Raw genomic sequence first — 23,677 nt, 5'->3', positions numbered from 1 at the left:
TTCTTTGAAATTCTCCAAATACACATTTGGTACTTCAAATAACCATGACACTCTTGGGTTTGATGACTGTTATTAAAAATTATGTCTATCTTATTGAATGGTCTCTGTTTGTCCCTCCGCATCTAGCCCTCCACCCAAGCACTGGATCCTCATGTTGATGAGACAAACCATCCAGAATGCCATTCATAATTGATTTAAATAAGATTTGGAACTTCTTCGATGATGACGCTTAAAGAGATTCCGGATCTCATCCATTGCACTGGATGTCTTTGACCCCTGCTATTGAATAAACTCTCTGACAGAAAGGATGACTGGAGAAAGAGTTGGGGTATTTATTTCTCTCCTCTGTTGTCGCCGTAGGTCATGGCACCAGCATTCTGGAGACCCCTTCCCCTTAGCTACGAGTTTCTAATTCGACCCTTTTCTTCTCTTCAGGCCTTCGTTACCCTCTCATCTTGGTATTTCTCTTCATCAACTGTTCTCTCCCCCTCCTATACCTCCATAACCAGTCTCACTAATAAACATTCAGTTACCCCTTTGGGTGAGTTTTTTTTTTCCTTCTCTCAGACCCTCATTGAAACAGCAATTGAGCGTCCTCCCTACAGCACCAACTAATACATGGGTAACTGCTTCCAATAAAAATTCATCTGTCTTTTCCAAATACTTTCATTTTGGAGACTTACAACTAGCTATGACAGATATGGGTCCTCTCTCCCCCTAAAAGCAGCAGAAATAAAAGATAAGAACAGGACGATTTGTTCCTCTTGGACACTTGTCCCTAGAATAACTGGCTTCTTATCATTGAATGATTTGGTTCCAAAGTACCTGTCATCACCATCAATGATGCACTCAGGGAAGGCGAGGCTACAGCCGAAGAGCAGGATATGTTGATAGCAACTGAGGCGATGGAGGTACGTGAAGAACTTGAGGAACTTCTCCATGTCCATAGTTTTGACAATTGGCAAGAGAGGTGCCATGGTGCTGTGGTATGGAAGAATCTGACACTGGCTGTGAGTGATGGCCATGCAGGCACCTGGGAAGCAGAGACAGTTACATTGAGAAGTTACGTAAGAAGTCTGTGCTTATGTGCTGCGACCGATTAATGAGTTCATAATGGAGCATATCTTCCATATGACAGTACAACTATCGTAAAACTATATGCACATAACTATATGTAGGTATAACAATGACATCAATTTAGTAATATTTATGAAGGGAAGGAGAGCCAGTGTTTCCTCAGAAAGTGAAGAAATTTCTCTTATAGGGAGCTGCTGTAGAACACTTACCTGGGAAGAATAATATGTATCAACGTGTTTAAACACCCATAATCTTTGACACTCCAATGCCACTTACAGGAATTTATCTTGGTTGTGAACTTAGATTTGTGTACATGGACCATACAGCGCTTACTATTTTTCAAAGACAGAAATCCAAGCCTTCCACAGTGGAGATGTGTTTAAACTACATGAACAGACACTGCAACATGGAACTCTCGGTATGTAAGGTGCTTTGGAAGACTATTAAATCATACGGAATGGTGGGCATGAGCTAATAAGCAAAAACAGCCCTTAGGAAATATATATCTATCTAAATACATACAATGACACAAGGACCTGCAATCCAGACTCCGGCACACTTCACAATCATCTCAGAGCCTCTGACCTCATTTTCTCTCATAGTCAGTTCTGACAGGCAATGTCAGATCCATGGCCCAGCCAATTCTTCCACCCCAGAACAAGTACGCTTAGTCTAACATAAGTCAAAATATTGGTATGGGTTCATGGAATGAAATCGTAGAATTTTATTTTACCATTCCATACTGTTATGTGGGTTTAATAACCATTTAGTACTTTTAAGTTAACTTAAGGTTTGTTGTTATTTATGCAAGCTACTGTTTAAAAATGAAATTCACCAGCTTCAGAAATGTAGTGAAACAATTAACCTTCCTTCAACGGAGGAAAAGAAGGAGGAGGGAAGGACACAAATAACAATGTCTTATATCCCTAGATTGATTGCTTATATCCCTAGATTGATTTTCCAAAGCACAATTAGATCATAAAATTCAAGTCTAACACTACAACATGAATTTTCTCTTTATGAATGAAGGAGCTACAGCTTCCATAAATATGTAGTTAGAGAGAAAGGTAATGGATAGACAGACAGAAATAGGCAGACAAGATAACAAAAAGAGACTTACAGAAACTTAGACGGCCAGTAACAGGAGTGAGGCCGGTGTTTAGGCATCCTAGCCTTTAGTACATTTGCTCATTGCACCATACCTGTCCATAGCACGGCAAACACTGAAGGAACGTGGTGAATGAGAATGCAAACTTCCGTGAGAAAGAACCCATTTAGATGGTGAAAACACGTACAAATTCGAGGTTGGCAGGTACAAAGGAGGGCAGTGCTGGCTGGTACAATGACCACAGACTGCTTTATAATTGCAAGAGACAGGGAAAACTGTAAAACTTAAGGTTGGGCAGAGTACTCAACAAAGCTAAGAAAGAATCCACCCACGGCCAAAAAATAGAAAAAGGAATTCTTTTCAAAGGCTACCAACTGCAACTCTTTTATATGCAGACAATTGTGCTTCTTTCTCATTATCCCTCCTGCCTCAACATGTGGGTCAAATATTATTTTTTTCCTAGAATACTCCATTGTCTTTGAAACACGTATTGTTGTGTGCACATTCTCACCAACAGAAATTTATTTCCTAAGCCAGCAACGTACTGTGCACCATGAAAAGTCACTTCTCCGTGGGGATGAGGACCAGCCTTTTGAAAATGGGCTCATTTACGGTTTCTACTACATCAAACTTGTTTTTCATAGGGTGGAGGAAAAGCGGGGGGGGGGCATTTTTCTTTCCTGAGAACTTACCAGAGAGTCTCATGGAAATTAGAGGCCAGGATTGACGCATGAGAACACATATAAAATACAGTGGACATAATTTGCCCTAGTGTTCCTTATAGACATTATTGTTTGGTTATTATATTTCATCTTGAAGAATAGTTACTTTGGATGCAAACCGTGGTGGAGAATCTGAAAGACAGACCTGAAGGAGGAAAACTGTTTCCTGGTTCTGATGAACTGTTGATTCTCACTGATGCCTCAATTCAAAACAAGTGCTTCTAGTGAGCAATGATTCAATGACAGCTGTCATAAAATTCACCAACTAATAGAGAGCTTCCCTTTCAAGAGGATGCCAAGCTGTGAAAGCACAGAGCACTGATAGCTGTGCTCGTGATTTGGGAGTTTTGCTTTCATAACCCAACATAGTGGTCTTCTAGGTTGGATTTGGGTTGTCCTGCTGGGATCTCACTGATTTAGAGAGTAGGATTTCAATGCTACACTTAGAAACTAAAGGTGAGTCTTCCACAGGAGTTTCTCTTGTGTTCATTAAGCTCTAAGTTCTGCTTTATCAGGAATTACAGAGAGTCGGAATTCTGATTCACTTGACTAATGTAAATGCAAAGAATAAATGGCTAACTTGTCTAAACTAACATAGATGATCTAAGATTCTGTGTAACTAACCTCAAACTGATGATCATCTGGGCTGGAGAGATGGCTCAGAGCTTAAGAACATGGGCTGTTCTTCCTGCAGACTAGTATAACTCCCAGTACCCAGATGATGGCTCCCAGTCATCTGTAACTCCAGTCCCAGAAGATCCAACACCTCTTCTGGTCTCCAGAGACACCAAGCACACAAATGATGCTCAGGAAAGCATGCAAGAAAACACTCATACATATAAAATAAAATAAATGAATCTAAAAGGATTAAGAATCATTTTTAAATGACGATATTCATGGCCTGGCCTCTCTGGGAAGGATATTGAAGTTTATGGGAGGGAAGACTCCAATTTCACTCCTTAGACATTTTGGCACTGGGTTTTTCTATTTTATCAGTAACATTCTTTCTCATTTTTAATCACAAATTGTCTCAGTTTTGACCAATGCAATGTAGTAATAGTGTGCTTTCATTGCGACTTGCATTTATTTCAATAGTGCTTTCTTTTAAATATTTCTTAAGATTAAATAAAATCTGTTTTTTAAATGAAAGCAAAGTAGTAACAAAGTCACAGTAAATATGCAATGCTATCACTTGACAGGCAGGATCTGTTCAAATTAAAAATAATGACAAATCTGCTTTCTAGAGCGTTTTGCCATCTTCAGTCTAATTGATATCTTATCAGGAAACCTGGGTGGAGCTTCCAATTGTCTTGATACAATCCCACATTGTAATTAAAGGGCTGCTACTCTGAACTTCGTCACCATTGGGAGAGAAGATTGTATCAGAGACAATCGGTTTGCCCTAATTTGCCCAAAATGCATTTTTAAGCCATGGTTTTGCCTCGCCATCTCCCCTGGCAATGTCCCTACACGTGTTTGCCCGTCTCCAAGGCCTATGGCTCTGTGAGGTTAAGAGGCAAAGCTCTTTGTACACAGTCCTGCTCGGCGGTTCAGTTTGGAGAGAAAGTCACGGCAGGATCGGCCTTCTTTCCAAAGTTTCCTTTAGCTCCTTTCATAAAGTCTGTCATTAATTTTGATGCTACTTCCCATGTGGCCCTCAGTCCTTTGTGCGGTGACATTGCTGTGAACATTCTCGCATTCACTCTGTCTGTGTATTTTTGTGCTTGGTATTGACTGAGCGGCCATAGCCCTCAAGCATTGTCCCCATTCTCAGGCATTAGTTCATTTGCTCTGCTTACAACTCGTTATCTCAGATCCACAGCTGAGGAAACAAGGTAGGGTCGTTTCCCTGACAGTACACAGAGCTGGCAAATGGCAGGGTTGGACTCTTAACTCCATCTGCCTCGGCCCAGGCTCAAGTCCCTTCCCACCAGCAGCTGTCTCCTAGCTCAGGCATCTTCTCACCTAATTTATACCAGTTCTGCAGAGCCCGAGTACCAGGGTTCTGACTTTCAGAGAGGTCTCTCTCCTCGCATGGCAAATCCTGGTTGTAGCCCAGTGCCTGCCAGGCACTTCTCTCAACACAGATAAAATAACGAGAAGCAAGCAAAGTCCCTGCCTTTAAAAGTTTGTAGTCTGGTGGGGGGGGAGCCTCAGAACAAATACATATAAATTTCCAGTGCCCAGTTTATACAATGAGACATGTGCTCATGAGCCTGATTCTCAGAAGGAACTAAAGAAGGGACACACCGCCCCAGGGAGAGATGCACAGCCACAACCCGCCTATTCTTACTAAGAGTGAGCTGAGGACTATTCATAGAATCAAGTGGAGTCTCTGTATCAACCCTAACAATTAATTATGTAGTTAATTAATTGGGGATGTTTTTGCACAACGCGCTCTTATGCATTAATTTCTGGCAACAATAACCATCACAAAAGGCTGTAGGGATCACAGTCTTGCACAAGGGCCACTACAAACTTACACAAAAATACATCTGCAAGGACATCTGCCCAGCGACCATTTCCTTCATCTTGGACTGACATTATCCTTACGTAGTCACCCTTGTAGAGCTAATCCCTGCGGTCAAGGATTGTTATTACAAAATAAGTAATCCCTATTTCCATCAAAAAGAGATTCCCCTTGCCTCCACTTTAAATACCCATAGTTCACTATTTCAGGCATATTTCCATAGCAAGGCTCTGCTATTCACAAATAAACCTAATTAATATTTGGAGAAACTCTGATTACTATTTGAACTGACAAATATTTTAAATGTAAAATTCCTCCTTTGAGAAATATACCAGAACAAAATATTCAAGCAGCAAAAATGTAAGATTCAAATGCCAAAAGGAGCAACTTGACCCAGCTCTTTGTTTTTCTCAGAAGTTATATTCATATAACATTTTGCTTTCTGTACCCTGTCTTCGTTGTTCCTATTACGATACTTATGTTGTCATCATGTGACATTTATTGAGGATTTGTAGTCATCACATGAGATCATCAACAGGGAGCAATTCCCTCCTTGTCACTGGCTTAACCATCGCAGTTAAGCTGCCCTTGAGGGGAATGGAGCCATAGTACAGGCCTGACTCAGAAATCTAAGCGTTCAGTCAACAAGCACAGCCCAAGAGCATCACATTTCAAGTGCTCCTGCGTCTTTTCACAATATATCAAATATTATCTTCATTATAGCATCAACAAATACAGGTATACCTCAACTTGATGGAGTTAGGTTCTGATAAATCCATTGAAAACTGCAAATATCAGCCAGGTCTCCCAGAACAGGTTGTTACCCTAACTACCCAAGAGACTAAAATAAGAGGAGCACAAGTTCAAGGCCCACCTGAACTACAGAATGAGCTCAAGGAAAGCCTGTATAATGGAATGAGATGCTGTCTTAAAGTAACAAGTAAAAAATCTTAAAGAGGCCTGGGGAGCTGCTCAGTGGGAGAGCATTTGTCCAGCATGTGTGGGGCCCTAGGAACCCCCAGCAGTACAAACACTAAGGTAAAATAGGTCAAATGTGTTCACTGTGTATAATGTAGTCGTGTGGAGCTGGCGCCAGTTGCTTGCCTGAGTGATCTGGTAGCCAACTGGAAGTTGAGGTTTTGCAACTGCCAAGAATCTCAGGAGAACATAGCATCATCACGCTCTGCCAGACCAGGAGAAGACCAAAATTCCAAACTCAAGGCAGAGCTTCCACTGTAGGCATGCCAAAGAAATGAAAGTCAGCCAACTATAAATTGGTTAGTAATTTATTCCCATTACCCTCCCACTTCAGAATAATACATTTTCCCTGGAATATCACGGGGATACACCCAATAGTTATTTGATGAATGTAAGATGAGACTAAATTAGACAAACTATTAGCTTTAAAAGACTTTTTTATGGAATGGTAGGGAGGTAGCTGGAGAAAGCCATTATATCTGAGACTCCATGGCCTTGATGCTGCTGACTTACATGGTTGCTATTGCTTTGAATAGCCCTAGAAGTCTTGATGGTGTATGAGGTGCCCCCATGCTGTTCCCTCCATAAGCTCTATTTCTGTCTTCAACTACCCTTTGGACAGTAAGTAGTAGCTCTCTGGTTTAAAGGGGAGCCTCTCATCTTTGCCCCTAAAGAGGTGCACTGTGATCCCTTTTCATTCTCATTGGCTTTAGCAGGAGACCTCACTGCAGAAGAGGGAAGAAGGAGGCTACTCTAACCAGCATCAAAGGTGTGTGAAATATGAAGAGATAAACAATATATACTATAATGCTTCAGAGTGCCCTGAGGATGATGGGGGTGCAAAGGATAGATCTAAGGAGCAACAGTAGTAGACTCTAAACTCTTGGTCTTGGGTGAAAACTTGCTGCTCTGGGTTTAAGAAAGCGACCCCTTACAATGCTGGGAGACGTTAGTCTCTTAACATCAGTATTAGTTACTTTTCTCTTTTCTGTGGCAAAATGCCTAGTAAGAAGCAACTTGAGGGAAGAGGGGAGTGCCTGTCTAACAAGTTTGAAGCTCTGGGCTCAAACTCAAAGAAGAAACTCTGTCGTCAGCAGCAACATGAGTGAACCAGGAGAACACTGTGCTAAGCAAGAAAAGCCAAGCACAAAAAACCCCACACTTAATGGTTTTTCATATACATGGAACTTGAAATTGTTAAACTATTTTTTTATTTTATTTATTTATTATGTGTACAGCATTCCTTCCATGTATGCTCGCATGCCAGAAGGGGGCACCAGGTCTCATTATAGATGGCTGTGAGCCACCATGTGGTTGCTTGGAACTGAACTCAGGACCTCTGGAAGAGCAGTCAGTGCTCTTAACCACTGAGCCATCTCTCCAGCCCAATTGTTAAACTATTAAGAACAGATTCATATTAGGGCTAGGCACATGGCTCAGAGGCTAAGAGCACAGTCTCCTCTTCCAGAAGACCAGTTTTGATCCCTATTAGCCACATGGTGGCTAACACTTACATGTAGTTCCTGTTCCGGAGTATCTTTCTGGCCTCCTGGGCACTAGGCACACACATGGTACACAGACATACATGCAGGCAAAACATACATACACATCAGATAAGACAAAAAGGGACTGAAGTGAGAGGAGGTAATTACTAGGAGATGCTGGGCTGTTTGTTTGTTTGTTTGTTTGTTTTTCTGTTTTTGAGATGATGATTTTAAAGGGCACAAAATTTCAGTTAGATGGGAAGAAAGACTGTGAATGGCCTATTGTACAGCACTGAGAGTACAGGCACTAATACAGTGTTTTACACTTTGAAAATTGTTAAAAGATGCACGTTCTCCTAAAAATTAAATATTACATGTCAGAAAGAGACCCAGATAATTAACAACAGCTTTTCCTTATACTTCATATGAAAGCAGCAGGACTTTGCATTGAGGGGGAAATGGGTTGCAAGCCCTCACCTATGGGCCAATTATACAGCAGAGCTTGCAGTCTATTTCTGGCTGTATAGCAAAGTCAACCCAGGTCAAAAAAAGAGCAGTTGAATAGAATGATGAATGTCATCCTCGATAACTTACACAAAAGCGAACATTCTGCCAGAGTCGTTTCTCAAACCAGCCAATTTGAAAGAATTTCATGTCCTCCGAAAATTAATAAGAGAGATGATGTCTCAGTTCTGAACATCTCTGCCCCTAGTGTAAGGGCACCCACATTTGTAGAAGAAACATTACTAAAACTTAAATCACACATAGAGTCACACACAATAATAGTGGAAGACTTTAACACCCCACTCTCACCAATGGACAGGTCATCCAGACAGAAACTAAACAGAGAAACGATGAACTATTATGACTGAAATGGATCTAACATATCTTCAGAACATTTCAACCAAACACAAAAGAATATACCTTCTCAGCACCACATGGAACCTTCTCCAAAGTTGACCATATACTCAGCCACAGAACAAGTCTTAAAAGATACAAAAAAAACCTGAAATAATCCCCTGTATTTTATCAGACCATCATAGATTGAAACTGGGTTTCAACCACAACAGAAACAACAGAAAGCCTACATACTCATGGAAACTGAACAACTCTCTGCTGGTTTACAAATGGGTCAAGGGAAAAATAAAGAAAAATGTTGAAGACTTCCTGGAATTTAATGGCAATGAATGCACAACTTACCCAAACTTATGGGACACAATGAAAGCAGTTCTAAGAGGAAAGTTCATAGCACTAAGTGGCTGCATAAAGAATTTGGAGAAATCTCACACTGGCAATAGCACACCTGAAAGCTCTAGAACAAAAAGAAGCAGACACTCCTGAGGGGAGAAGATGGCATAAAATAATCAAACTGAGGACTTAAATCAATAAAATAGAAACAAAGAGAACAATACAAAGACTCAATGAAACAAAGACTTGTTCTTTGAGAAAATCAGCAAAATAGATAAACCTTTATCCAAACTAACTAAATACAGAGACATAATATCCAAATCAACAAAATCTGGAGAACATAACAACAGAATTCAAGGAAATCCAGAGAATCATTAAGTCATACTTCAAAAACCTGTACACCACAAATTGGAACATCCAAAAGAAATGGACAAATTTCTTGATAAATAATACTTAGCAAAGTTAAATCAAGATCAGGTAAACAATTTAATAGACTGATAACCCCTAAGGAAATAAAAGCAGTCATTAAAAGTCTCCCAACCAACAAAAGTCCAGTGCCAGATGGTTTTAATGCAGAATTCTACTAGACTTTCAAAGAAGAAATATTACCAATGTTCTTCAAAGTGTTCCACAAAATAGAAACAAAAGGAACATTGCCAAATTCTTTCTGTGAAATCACAGTCACCCTAACGCCCAAACCACACAAAGACTTAACAAAGAAATAGAATTAAGGCCAGTTTCACTCATAAGCCTTAATGCAAACATACTCAATAAAATACTGACAAACTGAATCCAAGAACAAAACAGAAATATCATCCATTATGACCAATGAGGCTTCATCTCAGAGATACAGTGATGGCTCAACATATGAAAATCAATGTAATCCATCATATAAACAAAATGAAAGCAAAAAACACATGATCATCTCATTAGATACTGGAAAAGTACTGTAGGAAGTCTTACAGCCTGTGGTTACCCACCCACTAGGGCGTGGCCTCTTGTACTATATAAGCCGATGTAGATCATGTGTCCGCTCTCTTTCTGGTTGCTGGATTCGGTTTCCGTTCTTCGTTCAAGCAGAGGATTCTGATTTGTGAGTTTACCCCTAAATAAATAACCATATATTTCTCAATTCTGAGCTAGTGTGGGATTTCTTTTAAGCGTCCTTCCACAGCTCAACATAAGAAAATCTATCAATGTAATCCACCATATAAACAAAATGAAAGCAAAAAACACGTGATCATCTCATTAGATACTAGAAAAGCCTTTGACAAAATCTAACACCACTTCATAATAAAGGTCTTGAAGAGATCAGGTATACAAAGAACATACTTAAACATTATAAAAACAATATACAGCAAGTCAATTGCCAGCATCAAATAAAATGGAGGAAACCTCAAAGCAATTCTACTAAAATCAGGAACAAGACAAGACTGTTCACTCGATACTATTCAATACAGTACTTGAAATTCTAGGTAGAGCAATAAGACAACTAAAAGAAATCAAGGAGATACAAATTGGAAAGGAAGAGGTCAGAGTTTCATTATTTGTAGATCATAGTATACATAAGCAACTCCAAAAAACTCTACCAGGGAACTCCAACAGCTAATAAACACTTTTAGTCAAGTGACTGGATACAAGATTAACTCAAAAAAAAATCAGTAGCCCTTCTGTATATAAAAGATAAATTATCTGAGAAAGAAATCAGAGAATTAACACCCTTTACAATAGCCTCAAATAATATAAAATATCTTTGTGCAACTTTAACCAAGCAAGTGAAAGACCTTTATGACAAGAACTTCAAGTCTTTAAAGAAATAAATTGAAAAAGAGATCAGAAGATGGAAAGATCTCCCATGCTCATAGATTGGAATGATTAACGTAGTAAAAATGGCCATCTTAGCAAAAGCAGTCTACAGATTCAATGAAATTCCCATTAAAAATCCTAACAAAATTCTTTATAGACCTTGAGAGAGCAATACTCAACTTCATATGGAAAAGCAAAACAAAACAAAAAAAAACATGATAGCTAAAACAAACTTGTACAATAAAAGAACTTCTGGAGGTATCACCATCTCTGATTACAAGCTCTACTACAGAGTTATAGTAACAAAACTCACATGGTATTGACATAAAAACAGACAATTGTGTCAATGAAATCTAACTGAAGACCCAGATGTAAACTCACACACCTGTGGACACCTGATTTTTTACAAAGAAGCCAAAATTATGCAATGAAAAAAAAAGCATCTTCAACAAATTTGGTGCTGGTCTAACTGGATGTCAGCATGTAGAAGAATGCAAATAGATCATATCTATCACACTGCACAAAACTCACGTCTAAGTGGATCAAAGACCTCAACATAAATCCAGATACACTGATCCTGATAGAAGAGAAAGTGGGAAATAATCTCAAACACATTGGCACAGGAGACCTGCAAGTTTCAAAATGAGCAAACCCTTGAAGACATAATTAGAATAGTTTAGGCTAGGGATTGCACAAAAAAAGAATATGGAGCGATAGATATTTGCTGCCAGAAAAGTAAGATTAGGTTGTAGTGATAATTGTATCACTTTATAAACTTTATAAATTCATTAAAAACTGCTGAATTGTACACATTGAAAGGTGGACTTAATATGGTGACGACACCTGAGGAACAGTAACTTTATTAATTTGCTCTTTGACAACTCAGTCTCTGTATAGAATGCATTCTGGCCAAAGACATCCCTCCTCCCTCTCGTACGCATCTTGCACCCCACTGTTCCCCCCCACACAAGTCCCCATGCCTCTTTCATGTTCTTTTCTTTTAGTTTTGCTTTATAAAAGCCACTATTTTTAAGAAGTGAATGAGGGAGGAGAGAACAGGGAGGGGAGCAGAGAAAAATGTAGATCTCAATAAAAATCTATTTTTAAAAAGGGGGAAAAAGAAGTGAATGAATGAAAAGGAAGACTTTTATCTGAAGCAGAACATCTAGAGGCTAGCTCCAGAGATCTGTGAAGTTCTCGGAACATCATCTGCCTTCTAACACTTGACCAGAGCACACAGGTGACTTTAGCGCGAACCACGCCATGTGTGATCCCAGACTTCTTGCTAGCCAGTTTTCCCTTTCCTTCAACATGTGTTTAAATACTTATAATACATACAAAGTGCAAACATTATAAATTGAAACCCAGATAGAGCAAGTAGCCTAGAAAAATCTCTTGCTGAAATACAGCATTAAAGTTGATGGTGGGTCACTTCCTTCTCTATATTGCCCTTGGAGTTCGCAGAGTGGTAAGGAAGAAGTCTAGAAGAACAGCCTGTCACATCAAGCCACCTCGCATGCAGAAAGACTGGGGAGCCACAGAGTGATACGCAGTATATTCTAATCATATCCTGTAACTGCAGGATTCTTAGCTTTGGCATGACATGGGGGTGCCCCAGGAGGGAGTGTCTTGGAGCAAGACTGTTTCCAGCTACCTTTGGACAAGAGCCGGCAAAGAACTACAAGTAGAATGTCTGGTTATGGTATTTAGGGACCAAAGTACGCTTACATAGCTTTTACATATGCCAGAAATTTTAAAAACTCTTAATTGGAGAACAGTAATAAAACACGGAAGGGAAAATACAAAAAAAAAGTTTTTCTGCAAGGTGTTACTATAAAAAGAAGACACTAAATGATGGGGGACTCTCATTGGTTAATAAAGAAACTGCCTTGGCTTTTTGATAGGGCAGGATTTAGATAGGTGGAGTAGATAGAACAGAATGCTGGGAAGGGAAGTTAGTCAGATGCCTCGGGCAATTGCCCTGCCTCTCCTCTCTAGGACAGTAGCCATGATTCTCTGACCTGAGTCGGATGCCATGGAGCCAGCCACCAGGTCAGACATGCTGAATCTTTCCCAGTAAGATACCACTCGTGCTGTTACACAGATTATTAGGTATGGGTTAGTCAAAATGTGAGTAAGAGGCTGAAACTAATGGGTCAGGCAGTGTTTAAAAGAATACAATTTGTGTGTTGTTATTTTAGGGCATAAGCTAGCCAGGTGGCCGGGAGCAGGGCAGTGGGAAGTGGCCCGGCAGCTTACCTACTACAACTAAATGATACTTTAAAGTTGGTTGAACAACATGAAGCAGCAGGAGTGTGACCAGATGCCACTAAAGAATGTGACAAAATCGTATGTTAGCACTTCTCACTGAATTCACTTCACCTCTTCATTCAAGTGATCACTTTTATATCAGAATACCTTGTTTATCCATCAAAAAAAAAAAACAAGAGGACAAAAAAGCCAAACATAGGTAACTCTATTTTCCCAGAGCCTGAGATATGTGCAGTAATCCTGCAAGCACTGTAAGGGAAACAATAAACTTCTACCAGGAACCATCAGAGAGCACAGACCCAGGAGTCCTGAGATCTGAGACAGAGCTTCTCAGTCACCTGTCACCAAGCAAATGATACTGGATTTGTCGATTTGATCTTACGCCTCAAAATCTGAAGTGTGTGCCATCCTGGGAATCACGTCAGTCCATTATGGGTCTCACATCTCGATATGCCTTGAAAACCATCAAACCCTCTGTAAGCTCAGGCTGGCACTTTGGAGTGGCCAATGGCTCCAGTTAATGTGGGCAGTGTATCAGAGAGTTCCTTGGTCAGCTGCATGCAGTCAAACCCAGGAACAACACGGAGGGACAACCTGTGAAAGGCTGCGATGTCTCTTCATGTAATCATTTCAGTCTCTCCTGGATTTCATCTGCATGTCAAAATAAGTTCCAGTCCAGCCAGAGGAAGAGGATAAAGACCAAGTCAGAGTTCTATCAAAATTCCAAACTGAATGGTGGGCACCCTGTGTGTAGTTTTTTTTGTTGTTGTTGTTTTGTTTTGTTTTTTGTTTGTTTGTTTGTTTTTGCTTTGTCTTGTTTGTTTTGTTCTGTTTTATTCTCCAGGGTATGTGCTTGTCAAACTTATTTGAATTTTAATGAATGACAGGACGTTCAAACTACCAACAATTCCACTTAGAGAATAGTTGCTGTAATTGCGGCCACATTAACTGGGCTGTCGTTATATAAACGACTTCTTCGTGTCTGGTGGAAAACACTGTCCTTGAGAGTAATGAAGTGCTTGAGCAAAATATGAAACCTCCAAATTAAACTCCTGAGGAAAATAATTTCAACGTGGCATAATTCTGCTTTGCAGTATTGCTGTCAGGTCATAAGATCCTGTATCTGGATCGCTGATGAACACTGAGTCTAAGAGATGTCTGGTACCAGTGGGTACACTTTGAAATAGTGAAACCTAGGTCTGCCTTTTTTGAAGTTGGAGTAACAAAATAATTCTGCTTTTTCTCAAGCGCTGGTAAATCCACACCTTGATAGCTAAAAGGCAGCTTAAGCTTTCCCTTCCTAGTTCAGAATGAAAACACTCTGGCCCAGACTAGAATATGATTTCCCCTGGTGGGTGTCATGATGGGAGAGAAAACAATGTGATCATGGATGGATGAGCTTTATATAATTCCAGATGGCATCACCTTGCTGTAGGGACTTCAGAGAAGGACTTCATACTTTTTTTGTATGTTTGAGAATGCCTTTGTACACAAACCCATCCCACCAGGTCTTCTAAAAGTGGAATTAACTTTACTGAGGGTCTTGGGGCTGTCTAGGGACTCAGTCACATTCCAAAGTATGTCTCCATAGTCTGTCTTTTTTCTCTAATCCAGCTCTTTTTCAGGAAAAACTAACAAACTCCTCCCTTGATGTTCACCCGACAGGAATGCAGTACTTGCCATTTTCCTGAAGGTGTGATTGATTTCCGTCTCCGAGATGTCAAGTCACTGTCCCCGCTAATAAAAAGAGGCAACGGACAAAGAACACAGGTGCACCTCTAAAGCAAACAGGGTGAGTTTTAGTCATGCTGTCCTCTTCCTGTAGGGATGGGGAGTCCCTCCAGCGAGGTCCTGAGAACACATACGTGACTTCACTTACTAACTTTATAACTTCTAAATAGGTAACTTTAGCACAAGGCTCATCATGGTGCAAGCAGCTCCCTCAAAGTTCAGAAATGCTGGCTCATTGCTGTCACCCATTGCATCTCAGTCTTGCCAGCAGAGCAGCTGGCACTCCAGATTAAAAGGACGGGCACCTGTCTAGGTTTTCTGAGCGAATGGCTGTCATCATATGACTTGTGAGTGTGACTTCAGAGCATGAATCGTCACGGAAACCAAGGCATTTGTGTTCAGCAGCTTCACACTTACTTGCATTCCTGTGACTCTGGTCCCCAGAGTGAGAGGGAGCTCTAGGTGTCCAGGCCGGAGTGAATTGGCTGGGGGCCGTAGCAGGTGCCCCTGTGCTCTCGTTACATACTGTAGTTACCGGGAAAACACCAGGCACTTGAACTTCATTATCAGTGACAACAGGTTCACTTGCATTTGATTTAAAATAAACCTGTTTTAATGTTCCTGAAAGACAATATATATATACATACATATTTTAAATATTTTTCAAAGTGTTTATTCTATAAAAAAAAGTAAACATCAAGAAAATGTCAGTGTTATTTGCCCATCTGTCATCTATCCAAGCAAACACAAAAGGCAAAGTAACAACCACTAGATCCGCCATCTTCATGGGCACAGTGCAAGTGAATGTGTATTCCCTCATGGATCAGACAGCGTTCAAGAAAACTGTTGCTTTCTCCAGAACTTCAAATGCGCCGCTGTGTCTGGAACGCAAAGAATGTGGAACAATTCTCTGCCGGCTGAGACTCACCAGGAACAAAACATCATGAGTCCAGTATTGCTCTTTTTCCACTGTCTCTGTTTCTCCATGTCACATATCACTGCATGGCCCTGAACTCAGGATACACGCTCCACGTGGCTCTATACTGTACGAGTCACCCAAAAAACAGTGAAACCCGCTTGCTTTCAGCCTTAAATTTCCCCAGGGTTTAATTAAATTTGGGGATAAATGAAAATAACCAGACTTATAGAATAATAGAAATCAAAAAAATTAACTCCAATTATAGCAAAAATAAACAGAGAAGGTAAATTACTTTCATCTTTAACTAAAACAACATAAATATATGAAATAAGAGAGTCAATAAACTCAGATTATTAAATGGTCACATTCAAATGTAGGATTATTGATAATTCCCTTGTTTGATTTTAGGCAGAACTGTTAAGACCTTGAAAGAGATCATATGTGTTTAACTTAATCAAAATAGATAGTAGACTCTGCTTTGTGAACTCAGCAGTGTAACGAAGCCCGACAATGAAAGCATAGGAATGTGATGTTGGCCCTTCTTTAGAAACACCCAAGAGAGAATTTTTTTTTCTAAAAGGCATTTACTGTGAATGATCTAATTGGATCTCACTTTTCTAAATATTCCCATAGACCATTAAACACAAAGGAAATATAAATACAATGTTTACTATCGGTCTGTTGGGGAGAAAAGTTCCCCTGCATGAGGAAAACATTAACTCCAAATCAAAATGGCAAAGCAGCTGCCTCCGGCTAACAGGTCAACAGCTTCATCTGCCAAGGGAGTCTAAATTAGACGCTGGACACAAAAGCGAGCCTCGTGATGCAGGTAACACACTCTTCAGCCTGAGTGGCTCTGAGGAAATGCCAGGCGCAGATGGAGAAGCAAGGCACCCACCCGCTCCACTGTTTCCAGTTTCCGGACAATTCAGAATCATCACCAATCACAGAAAATGAGCATGTAAGCATCATTATCACATAGGATGTATTACAAACACTCAGTAACCTTCCATTTGACTCTGTGAAAATGACCAGTTAATTATCTGAGTTATTGACTCTTTTAATTTCACATATGTTGTTAGTACTTACAATTTCACTTTCTTGCTTATTGCTGTGTAGATTTTTTTTAGATAACATATTTCTGCTAAAGTGGATGTATAAAAAAGATCCACTAAGCTGATTGTCACTGTGCTGACCCTGAGTAGGCAACAAGCTTCATTAACATGCTCCCAGCACATGTCAGCCCCTTTCAACTACACCTCTGGGTAATCCTGCTAACATCAGCTCCTTGCTATATGACATGCTTCAACAGTTGTTTCTAATATTTTTGTAATCATTAGTCTTATTAATAATCTTGATTATATTTTTAACCTCGCCACGGTAGTGAACGTGCTATGAGCATCTGCTTGGGCTAAGAAGTCCCTCCCTGGAAACAATGGTGTTTGTAGAAAACACTAACTCAGAAAACACATTCCTTTAAAATAACAGGCAGCTTCCTAGCCCTTAGCTCTGCATGGCAAAGCAATCTGTCAGAATACAGAGAAAGATAATGTTCGACAGTTGCTGAAGTTGACATTCCTGAAGGATATTTAGGAGGGAGGGGGAAGAGAAGAGCAAGGGGAGGAGGGAAAAGGAGAAGAGGGATGGAGCAGATGGTGAGAGCTGAGGGAGACTTAAAAGATGACTTTTAAGAGTTGGAACTTCCTAAAAAAAATTGTTCTTAAGCATCTCTGGAAGCTGACCACTCCCAACATAGCTGGTCGCCACCTAGTAAGCATTGTTTAAAAACATGAAGATAAGATGTCAGCAATGTTACATGATTCCAACCAGAACCATGGTGAGTACTGTAGAGGTGCTGAGCACTAGGGGCCCAGAGCACAGGGTTCATTCTGCTAAACTCACCCAGCCTTGTCTCCATTCTCGTCTTCATGGTGCTGCAGTTAACAGGACACTGTCTGCAGCCTGCTCACCTTGCTTTAAAGCCCCATCTCTGCCACTTTCTACCCTTTGCTGGGAAAACTCTCGATGCCATGCAATAAGGAAAACAGATGCCCTCTGACGTGTAGAGGCTCGCTGTGGAGACCTCGCTAGTCAATGTTTGTGTATAAACATTTAAGCGGCTCTTTGTTCACAGCCATGTCTCAATCACAGCTAGTCATTTCTATACAACAGAATCTTTTTGTCGGTACTATGAAGATATTGTTAAATCTCAACTTTCTTTGACTATAGTGTGTTGCCCAGCATCACAGAATGGCTAAGTTTCAATGGCTAAGCACTTAATACATGTTCAGAGTGAAAATGTCATGACTCTTTCTAACTAAATTCTCGGTAGATGTCACATTACATCAAGGACGTGTGGGCTCTAAAACAAAAACAATTTAACAAGGTCTGAGAAGTGACTGTAGCTCTAGTGATGGTCGACCCGTGACAACAATGCTTTCTAGTGAGAAAGAGCGCAGAAGTCAGCAGGATAACACTTCCTCTGAAACGGGCACATCCCAGCTCTCTGAACCTGTGACTGTGTGGCTTTGTATGCCTTACATGACGAAGGGACATTGCAGATGCAATTAAACCAAAGATCTTAAGTTGAAGCACTATCCTGGGTTTTTCAACAAACTCTAATATACTCAGAGGGGTCCTTCTAAGCCAAAAAGCCATGTGTGTCAGTCATAAAATACAGGAAAGACTCAATGAGAAAATGTTTCTGGAAATTAGAATAGGTAATGAAATGGATTACTCCTCTAGGACTTCCAGAAGAAATTTTGCCCAGTAAAACCTATTTTGGATTTCTGTCTTTCTTAACTCTAAGAGAACAGAGGCATGATGGAAGCTACCAAGAGCGTGATCATTTGTGATAGCTGTAGTAAGGAACCTCTACAGGCTGCTATGGGCCTTCATTATAAGCATCAATGAGTTGACCGTCTAGTAAGCCTATGAAATGAGAAAAATCATGTAAGCCTTCTTCAAAGAGTATCAGAGAGAAAGCAATTGATGACTAACTTGCCAGAGCATGGTTAGAACATAGACATACACCTAATACACAATTCTCACTACAAACTAGATAGATAGATAGATAGATGATAGATAGATAGATAGATAGATAGATAGATGATAGATGGATAGATGATAGATAGATAGATAGATAGATAGATAGATAGATAGATAGATAGATAGATAGATAGACAGAGGCTAGACAGACAGACAGACAGATAGATGATGATGATGAAGATAGATAGATAGATAGATAGATAGATAGACAGACAGATAGTCAGAGGCTAGACAGACAGACAGACAGACAGACAGACAGACAGAGATGATAGATAGATGATAGATAGATAGATGATAGATAGATAGATAGATAGATAGATAGATGATAGATGGATAGATGATAGATAGATAGATAGATAGATAGATAGATAGATAGACAGACAGACAGAGGCTAGACAGACAGACAGACAGATAGATGATGATGAAGAAGAAGAAGATAGATAGATAGATAGATAGATAGATAGATAGATAGATAGATAGATAGATAGATAGTCAGAGGCTAGACAGACAGACAGACAGAGATGATAGATAGATAGATAGATGATGGAGAGAGAGAGAGAGATAGATAGATAGATAGATAGATAGATAGATAGATAGATAGATAGACAGACAGACAGATAGAGGCTAGACAGACAGACAGACAGAGATGATAGATAGATAGATAGATAGATAGATAGATAGATAGATAGATAGATAGATAGATGATAGAGAGAGAGATAGATAGATAGATAGATAGATAGATAGATGTAGGTAGGTAGGTAGGTAGACAGACAGACAGACAGGCAGGCAGGCAGGCAGGCAGGCAGGCAGATAGATAGATAGATAGATAGATAGATGATAGATAGATAGATAGATAGATGATAGATAGAAAGACAGGCAGACAGACAGACAGAGGATAGATAGACAGACAGAGGATAGATAGATAAGATAGATAGATAGATAGATAGATAGATAGATGATAGATAGATAGATAGATAGATAGATAGATAGATAGATAGATAGATAAAAATAGATAGACAGATAGATGATAGATAGACAGATAGATCATTATATGCTTACAGAATCTTCCTCTGATGGTGTGGTTTTATCTTTGTGCCTTTGGATGTGTGTGACAAATTTATGGCACATTCTCCATGTGCCAGGAACTGCATAATTATTCTCTCCGAAAACATAAGACTTAGTAACATGTTCCTGCCATCAAAATGTGCATAGATTATTTAAGTAAAGTAAGCATGAAATCTATAGAATACAAACCGTGTGCTTTGAGAATGATACGCATAGGATGGTCTGCTGGCTAAAACTGAGGGAGCAGTCATCATCATTCCTTTTGAGAGAGTCAGAAAGTATTTCTTAGGGGAAAGCATCCTTGGAAATCTTCAAGGAGGATTACAGATTTTCTAGGCTGGAACAAAGTATTTGTGAAGAATAATGGGTGGAAATATGAAACAAGACATTTCCTAAACAGAACAAAAGGCACAGAAAAGCCTCACAGCAAGTAATTAAACACGGATAGCACACAAGGAACCAGAGGAAAGGCTGTAGGAGAGCAGAGGTCAGACATAGAGACCAGCTCGTGCCAAAAGTTTGGAACACATCGTGCTGAGACGAGGAACTTTTAAGGGTCTTATGGGAATGACCACTGTGTTGAGAAGTTGATGTTTAAAGGGAACAAGTACGGAGCAGAATTAGAAGCCATTGTCACAATCTAAGTGGAAAGCTAGGCTCCAACTCCAAGCAAAAGCAGCAAAAACAAATAGAACTTCCGGAAGCAAAACCAGTAAGAGCATGAGGGGAAGGCTTACACATGTGGGACTCGGAAGGCATCACATACGTGGTAAGCATGATTGCCCTCAGTGCTGTTCACCAGACACTTCACTCTGGCTCCTTCCAGTAAGAAACATGGAGGGATTTCGGTCTCTGGCCTTTTGGGTGCAGCCTTCCAACAAGTTCAAGGCCACAAGCAAAACTAACAAGTGTTGCTTCTAGGCAGAAGCATTTAATTGCTGCTCTAACAGCCTCTAGACCTTTCAAACAACAGCCACGAAGTACAGGATGACAGCTGCTCCATCAGTTCAAATCCTGGAAGACCTGAATGGTACACACTCCCCCACCAACTTCCCACAGATCACTTGTAGAGTGAGGGAGAAATTAGCCTGTGTTGTTTCAAAGCCACTGATATCTTGAGATTTGTTGTTATATAGCAGTGTCTAACCAAGCCTGGCTGAAGAAAAGGATAATGGAGAACACAAACTCAACCTGTAGAGGTTTATCTTGTTACATTCATTTGCATATATTTAGTATGAAATCCCTGGCAATATTTAAGGGAAAGGACCAAGCTGAAGCAATGGAAAGAGATCCTGCAGAATGCCTTGCCAGGCTCCCCACTAACTGCCCCTCCATTGCTCCCAGAGCACATATGTTTACACTTTAGGAAGGCACCCATGTGCAATTGTTTGTTTCAAGCCCCAGAAGAACACTCAGAACTTGCTCTGGCCTCCACCGTAGTTGCTTGTTGGATGTATAAATGATAAATGGAGTGATGGGAATGGGTGACGGTGCCAAGAAAGGGATGTGTATAAAATGAGAACGGAACTTAAGGTAGACACTTTGACATTTGTCAGACAAACAGAGAAGGATGAGCTTAAGGGAACTGAACCCAGAGAGCAGACATAGGCTTCTTGTTTCAAAGTCTGGTTCAAATAACTGTCAGTTCCAGATACAGCATATTAGACAAAAAAAAGGCCTTGGTAGCCTTGATAAGAAAGATCCACTGACCTACAGAAAGAGGAAGATCTATTGCAGGGCGGGGAGGATGGATAGAGCCACAGAGATCTCCAAGGGATATCACTGGTGTGGGGCCTGAGACTACATTTTGCAGTTCAAGGTCCCCAGGAGGATGTGCTGTTTGGTCCACAGAGTGCACTTGGAGTACAAAACACTTTGATCACCATTTCAGGAAACCTAAGGTGTAGATCTAACTTCAGCCTGAGGACTTTACAAAGACACATGCTTGTGTTTGAAAACCTTCTCTTGGTGAATCTGTACCAGATAGTCAAAGTTATGAAAAGAATCTGAAGATTTATATAAGCAATAAGAAATGAGGTCAGGACGGATCATCGGGAACGTTATACTTTCTAGTGTAAATAAGGACCTGGGGAGTGTTTCATTTGAAAATGATGCTCAGAATCCAACATTATGAATTAAGGCATTTAGAGTTTTATAATTCCAAATGTTTATAAAAAGCTGTAAACTGTTAGGAAATTTGCTAAGAGGAAAAAAAAGTAGTTTCTACTTCAACACTCTCAAATTCAGCTTGCCACTTGAGGGAAGGAATACCACTTTTGAAGACTATTTTCCTCTTGAGTTCAAGAGAAGTGGGTACAAAATGTAAATCACATTTCCTGCGATCTCTCTACCACTCTGCCTTTTCATTCTTCTTCATGGCAGGAAATGAAAAGTCTAACAAGCCATACCTAGAGCTTTCACAGCACAGAGAAGGTGAGAGAGGTAACCTCAGACTCCTCTCCAGAAGTCTACAGATAAAACAAGAACAATTCACTGTTGGCATTGATGAGTTTAAGGCTTTTGTATACAAGACTTCAACAGCCTGGGAAAGAAAGATTCAGTATTTTTCCAGCGAGACATTTAGACCACAGCATTGCTGAAACAAAACTGACTTGAATAATAGTTTGAAAAGTCAGTTCAAGCCAGACCTCATGACTATGAAGATTCCATGATACATTCTCAACCCATATCACCCATTCTCTACACAACTACAATTACAAGCATTAAAAATTCCAACCAAAGGGCTGGAGTGTGGCTTAATGACAAAACATTGGTTTAGTGCATGGAAAGCCATATTCCAACCCTCAACCCCGCAGAAGTAAAGGGGAGTAAGGTTATCAATCAAGACATCAGTTACCTGAAGATGGGGAATCTCAAGTTAGCTGTCTTCCTCCACTTAGTATAGAGTGGCATGTGTCCTTGAATATAGCATCATGTGGGATTGTGGGCATGCCTCTCAAATGACCAATGGACTAGAGAATATATAACAAGTCTCAAAAGTAGCATTTATAAGACAAAATGTAAAGCAAGTTAGAGTAACAGATGTGTGGCCTCTCCCCTGAGTGGTATGACATGCAGCTGAGTCCCAACTGCCTACCCAGAAAGAACACAAGGGAGGAATAACACTGTGGAAAAGACAGAGAGATGCTATCCTTCATACTAGCTTCCAGTAGGAAAAGCGAACTTTGAAAAGAAAGAGATGAGATGGGATTGCCATCTCTTGTGTCTGGCAAGGTACAAGAAAGAATTCAAATTAGTTCTGTGCAAAAGAAGTTCTTGGCATTCCAAAACTTGGAATTTATGGTAAAATTTGAATGGTCAGGAAAGAGAGAGCAAGGTAGAAGTGATAGAAGATATTGCTTTAGAAAGGGAGAGAAAATTCGTGATTCACATTGTAGGTAGGGCATTAATAGTGGGCTAGTACAGATAATTACTCTGCCTCTGAATTCCTTGAAGCGAGGAAGATTTAAAAAGGAATCTAAGGAATCTGGACAGCCTAGTCAAGAGGCTGTACAGCATAGGTGTAGATTGGATCAGTCTTAGTTCTGTGAAAGTGGAGAAATGGGCAATAAACCCATGCCTCCATGAGAAAAAAACTTCATAGCCCAGGGAAATACAAGGGAGATCAATGCCTGATAGAGTAGCTCAAAATAGCCATTAGGGATGCTTGGCTACCATCAACCGTGGTCCCCATGAACATCAGAGACTGAAAGACAGTAAGAAAATGGGTGTTACTAGAAGAACTGGGCACAAGAGAGGCGGTGTTTGGCACCGAGTTCACTGGACTTAATAGGTCAGTGTTCACTGGAG

At 40.2% G+C, this 23,677-nt stretch overlaps 1 protein-coding gene across 2 annotated transcripts in view; it reads right to left on the bottom strand.

Moving 5' to 3' along the window:
* Positions 1-23,677, bottom strand: part of Corin (corin, serine peptidase) — a 200,831-nt gene that overhangs the window by 140,514 nt on the left and 36,640 nt on the right. For both annotated transcript variants that reach the window (XM_038345201.1, XM_038345193.1), the window contains exons 3-4: positions 15,253-15,456; positions 826-1,033 (exon numbers count right to left, since the gene is read on the bottom strand). In XM_038345201.1, the coding sequence (XP_038201129.1) occupies positions 826-1,033; positions 15,253-15,456 (412 nt within the window). The remainder of the gene's footprint in view (positions 1-825; positions 1,034-15,252; positions 15,457-23,677) is intronic.

Source organism: Arvicola amphibius, chromosome 1, assembly GCF_903992535.2.
Source record: "Arvicola amphibius chromosome 1, mArvAmp1.2, whole genome shotgun sequence".
In the NCBI taxonomy this organism is placed as follows: Eukaryota; Metazoa; Chordata; class Mammalia; order Rodentia; family Cricetidae; genus Arvicola; species Arvicola amphibius.
The sequence above is the reverse complement of the archived record's forward strand: the minus strand, read 5'-3'. Positions and strand labels throughout refer to the sequence as shown.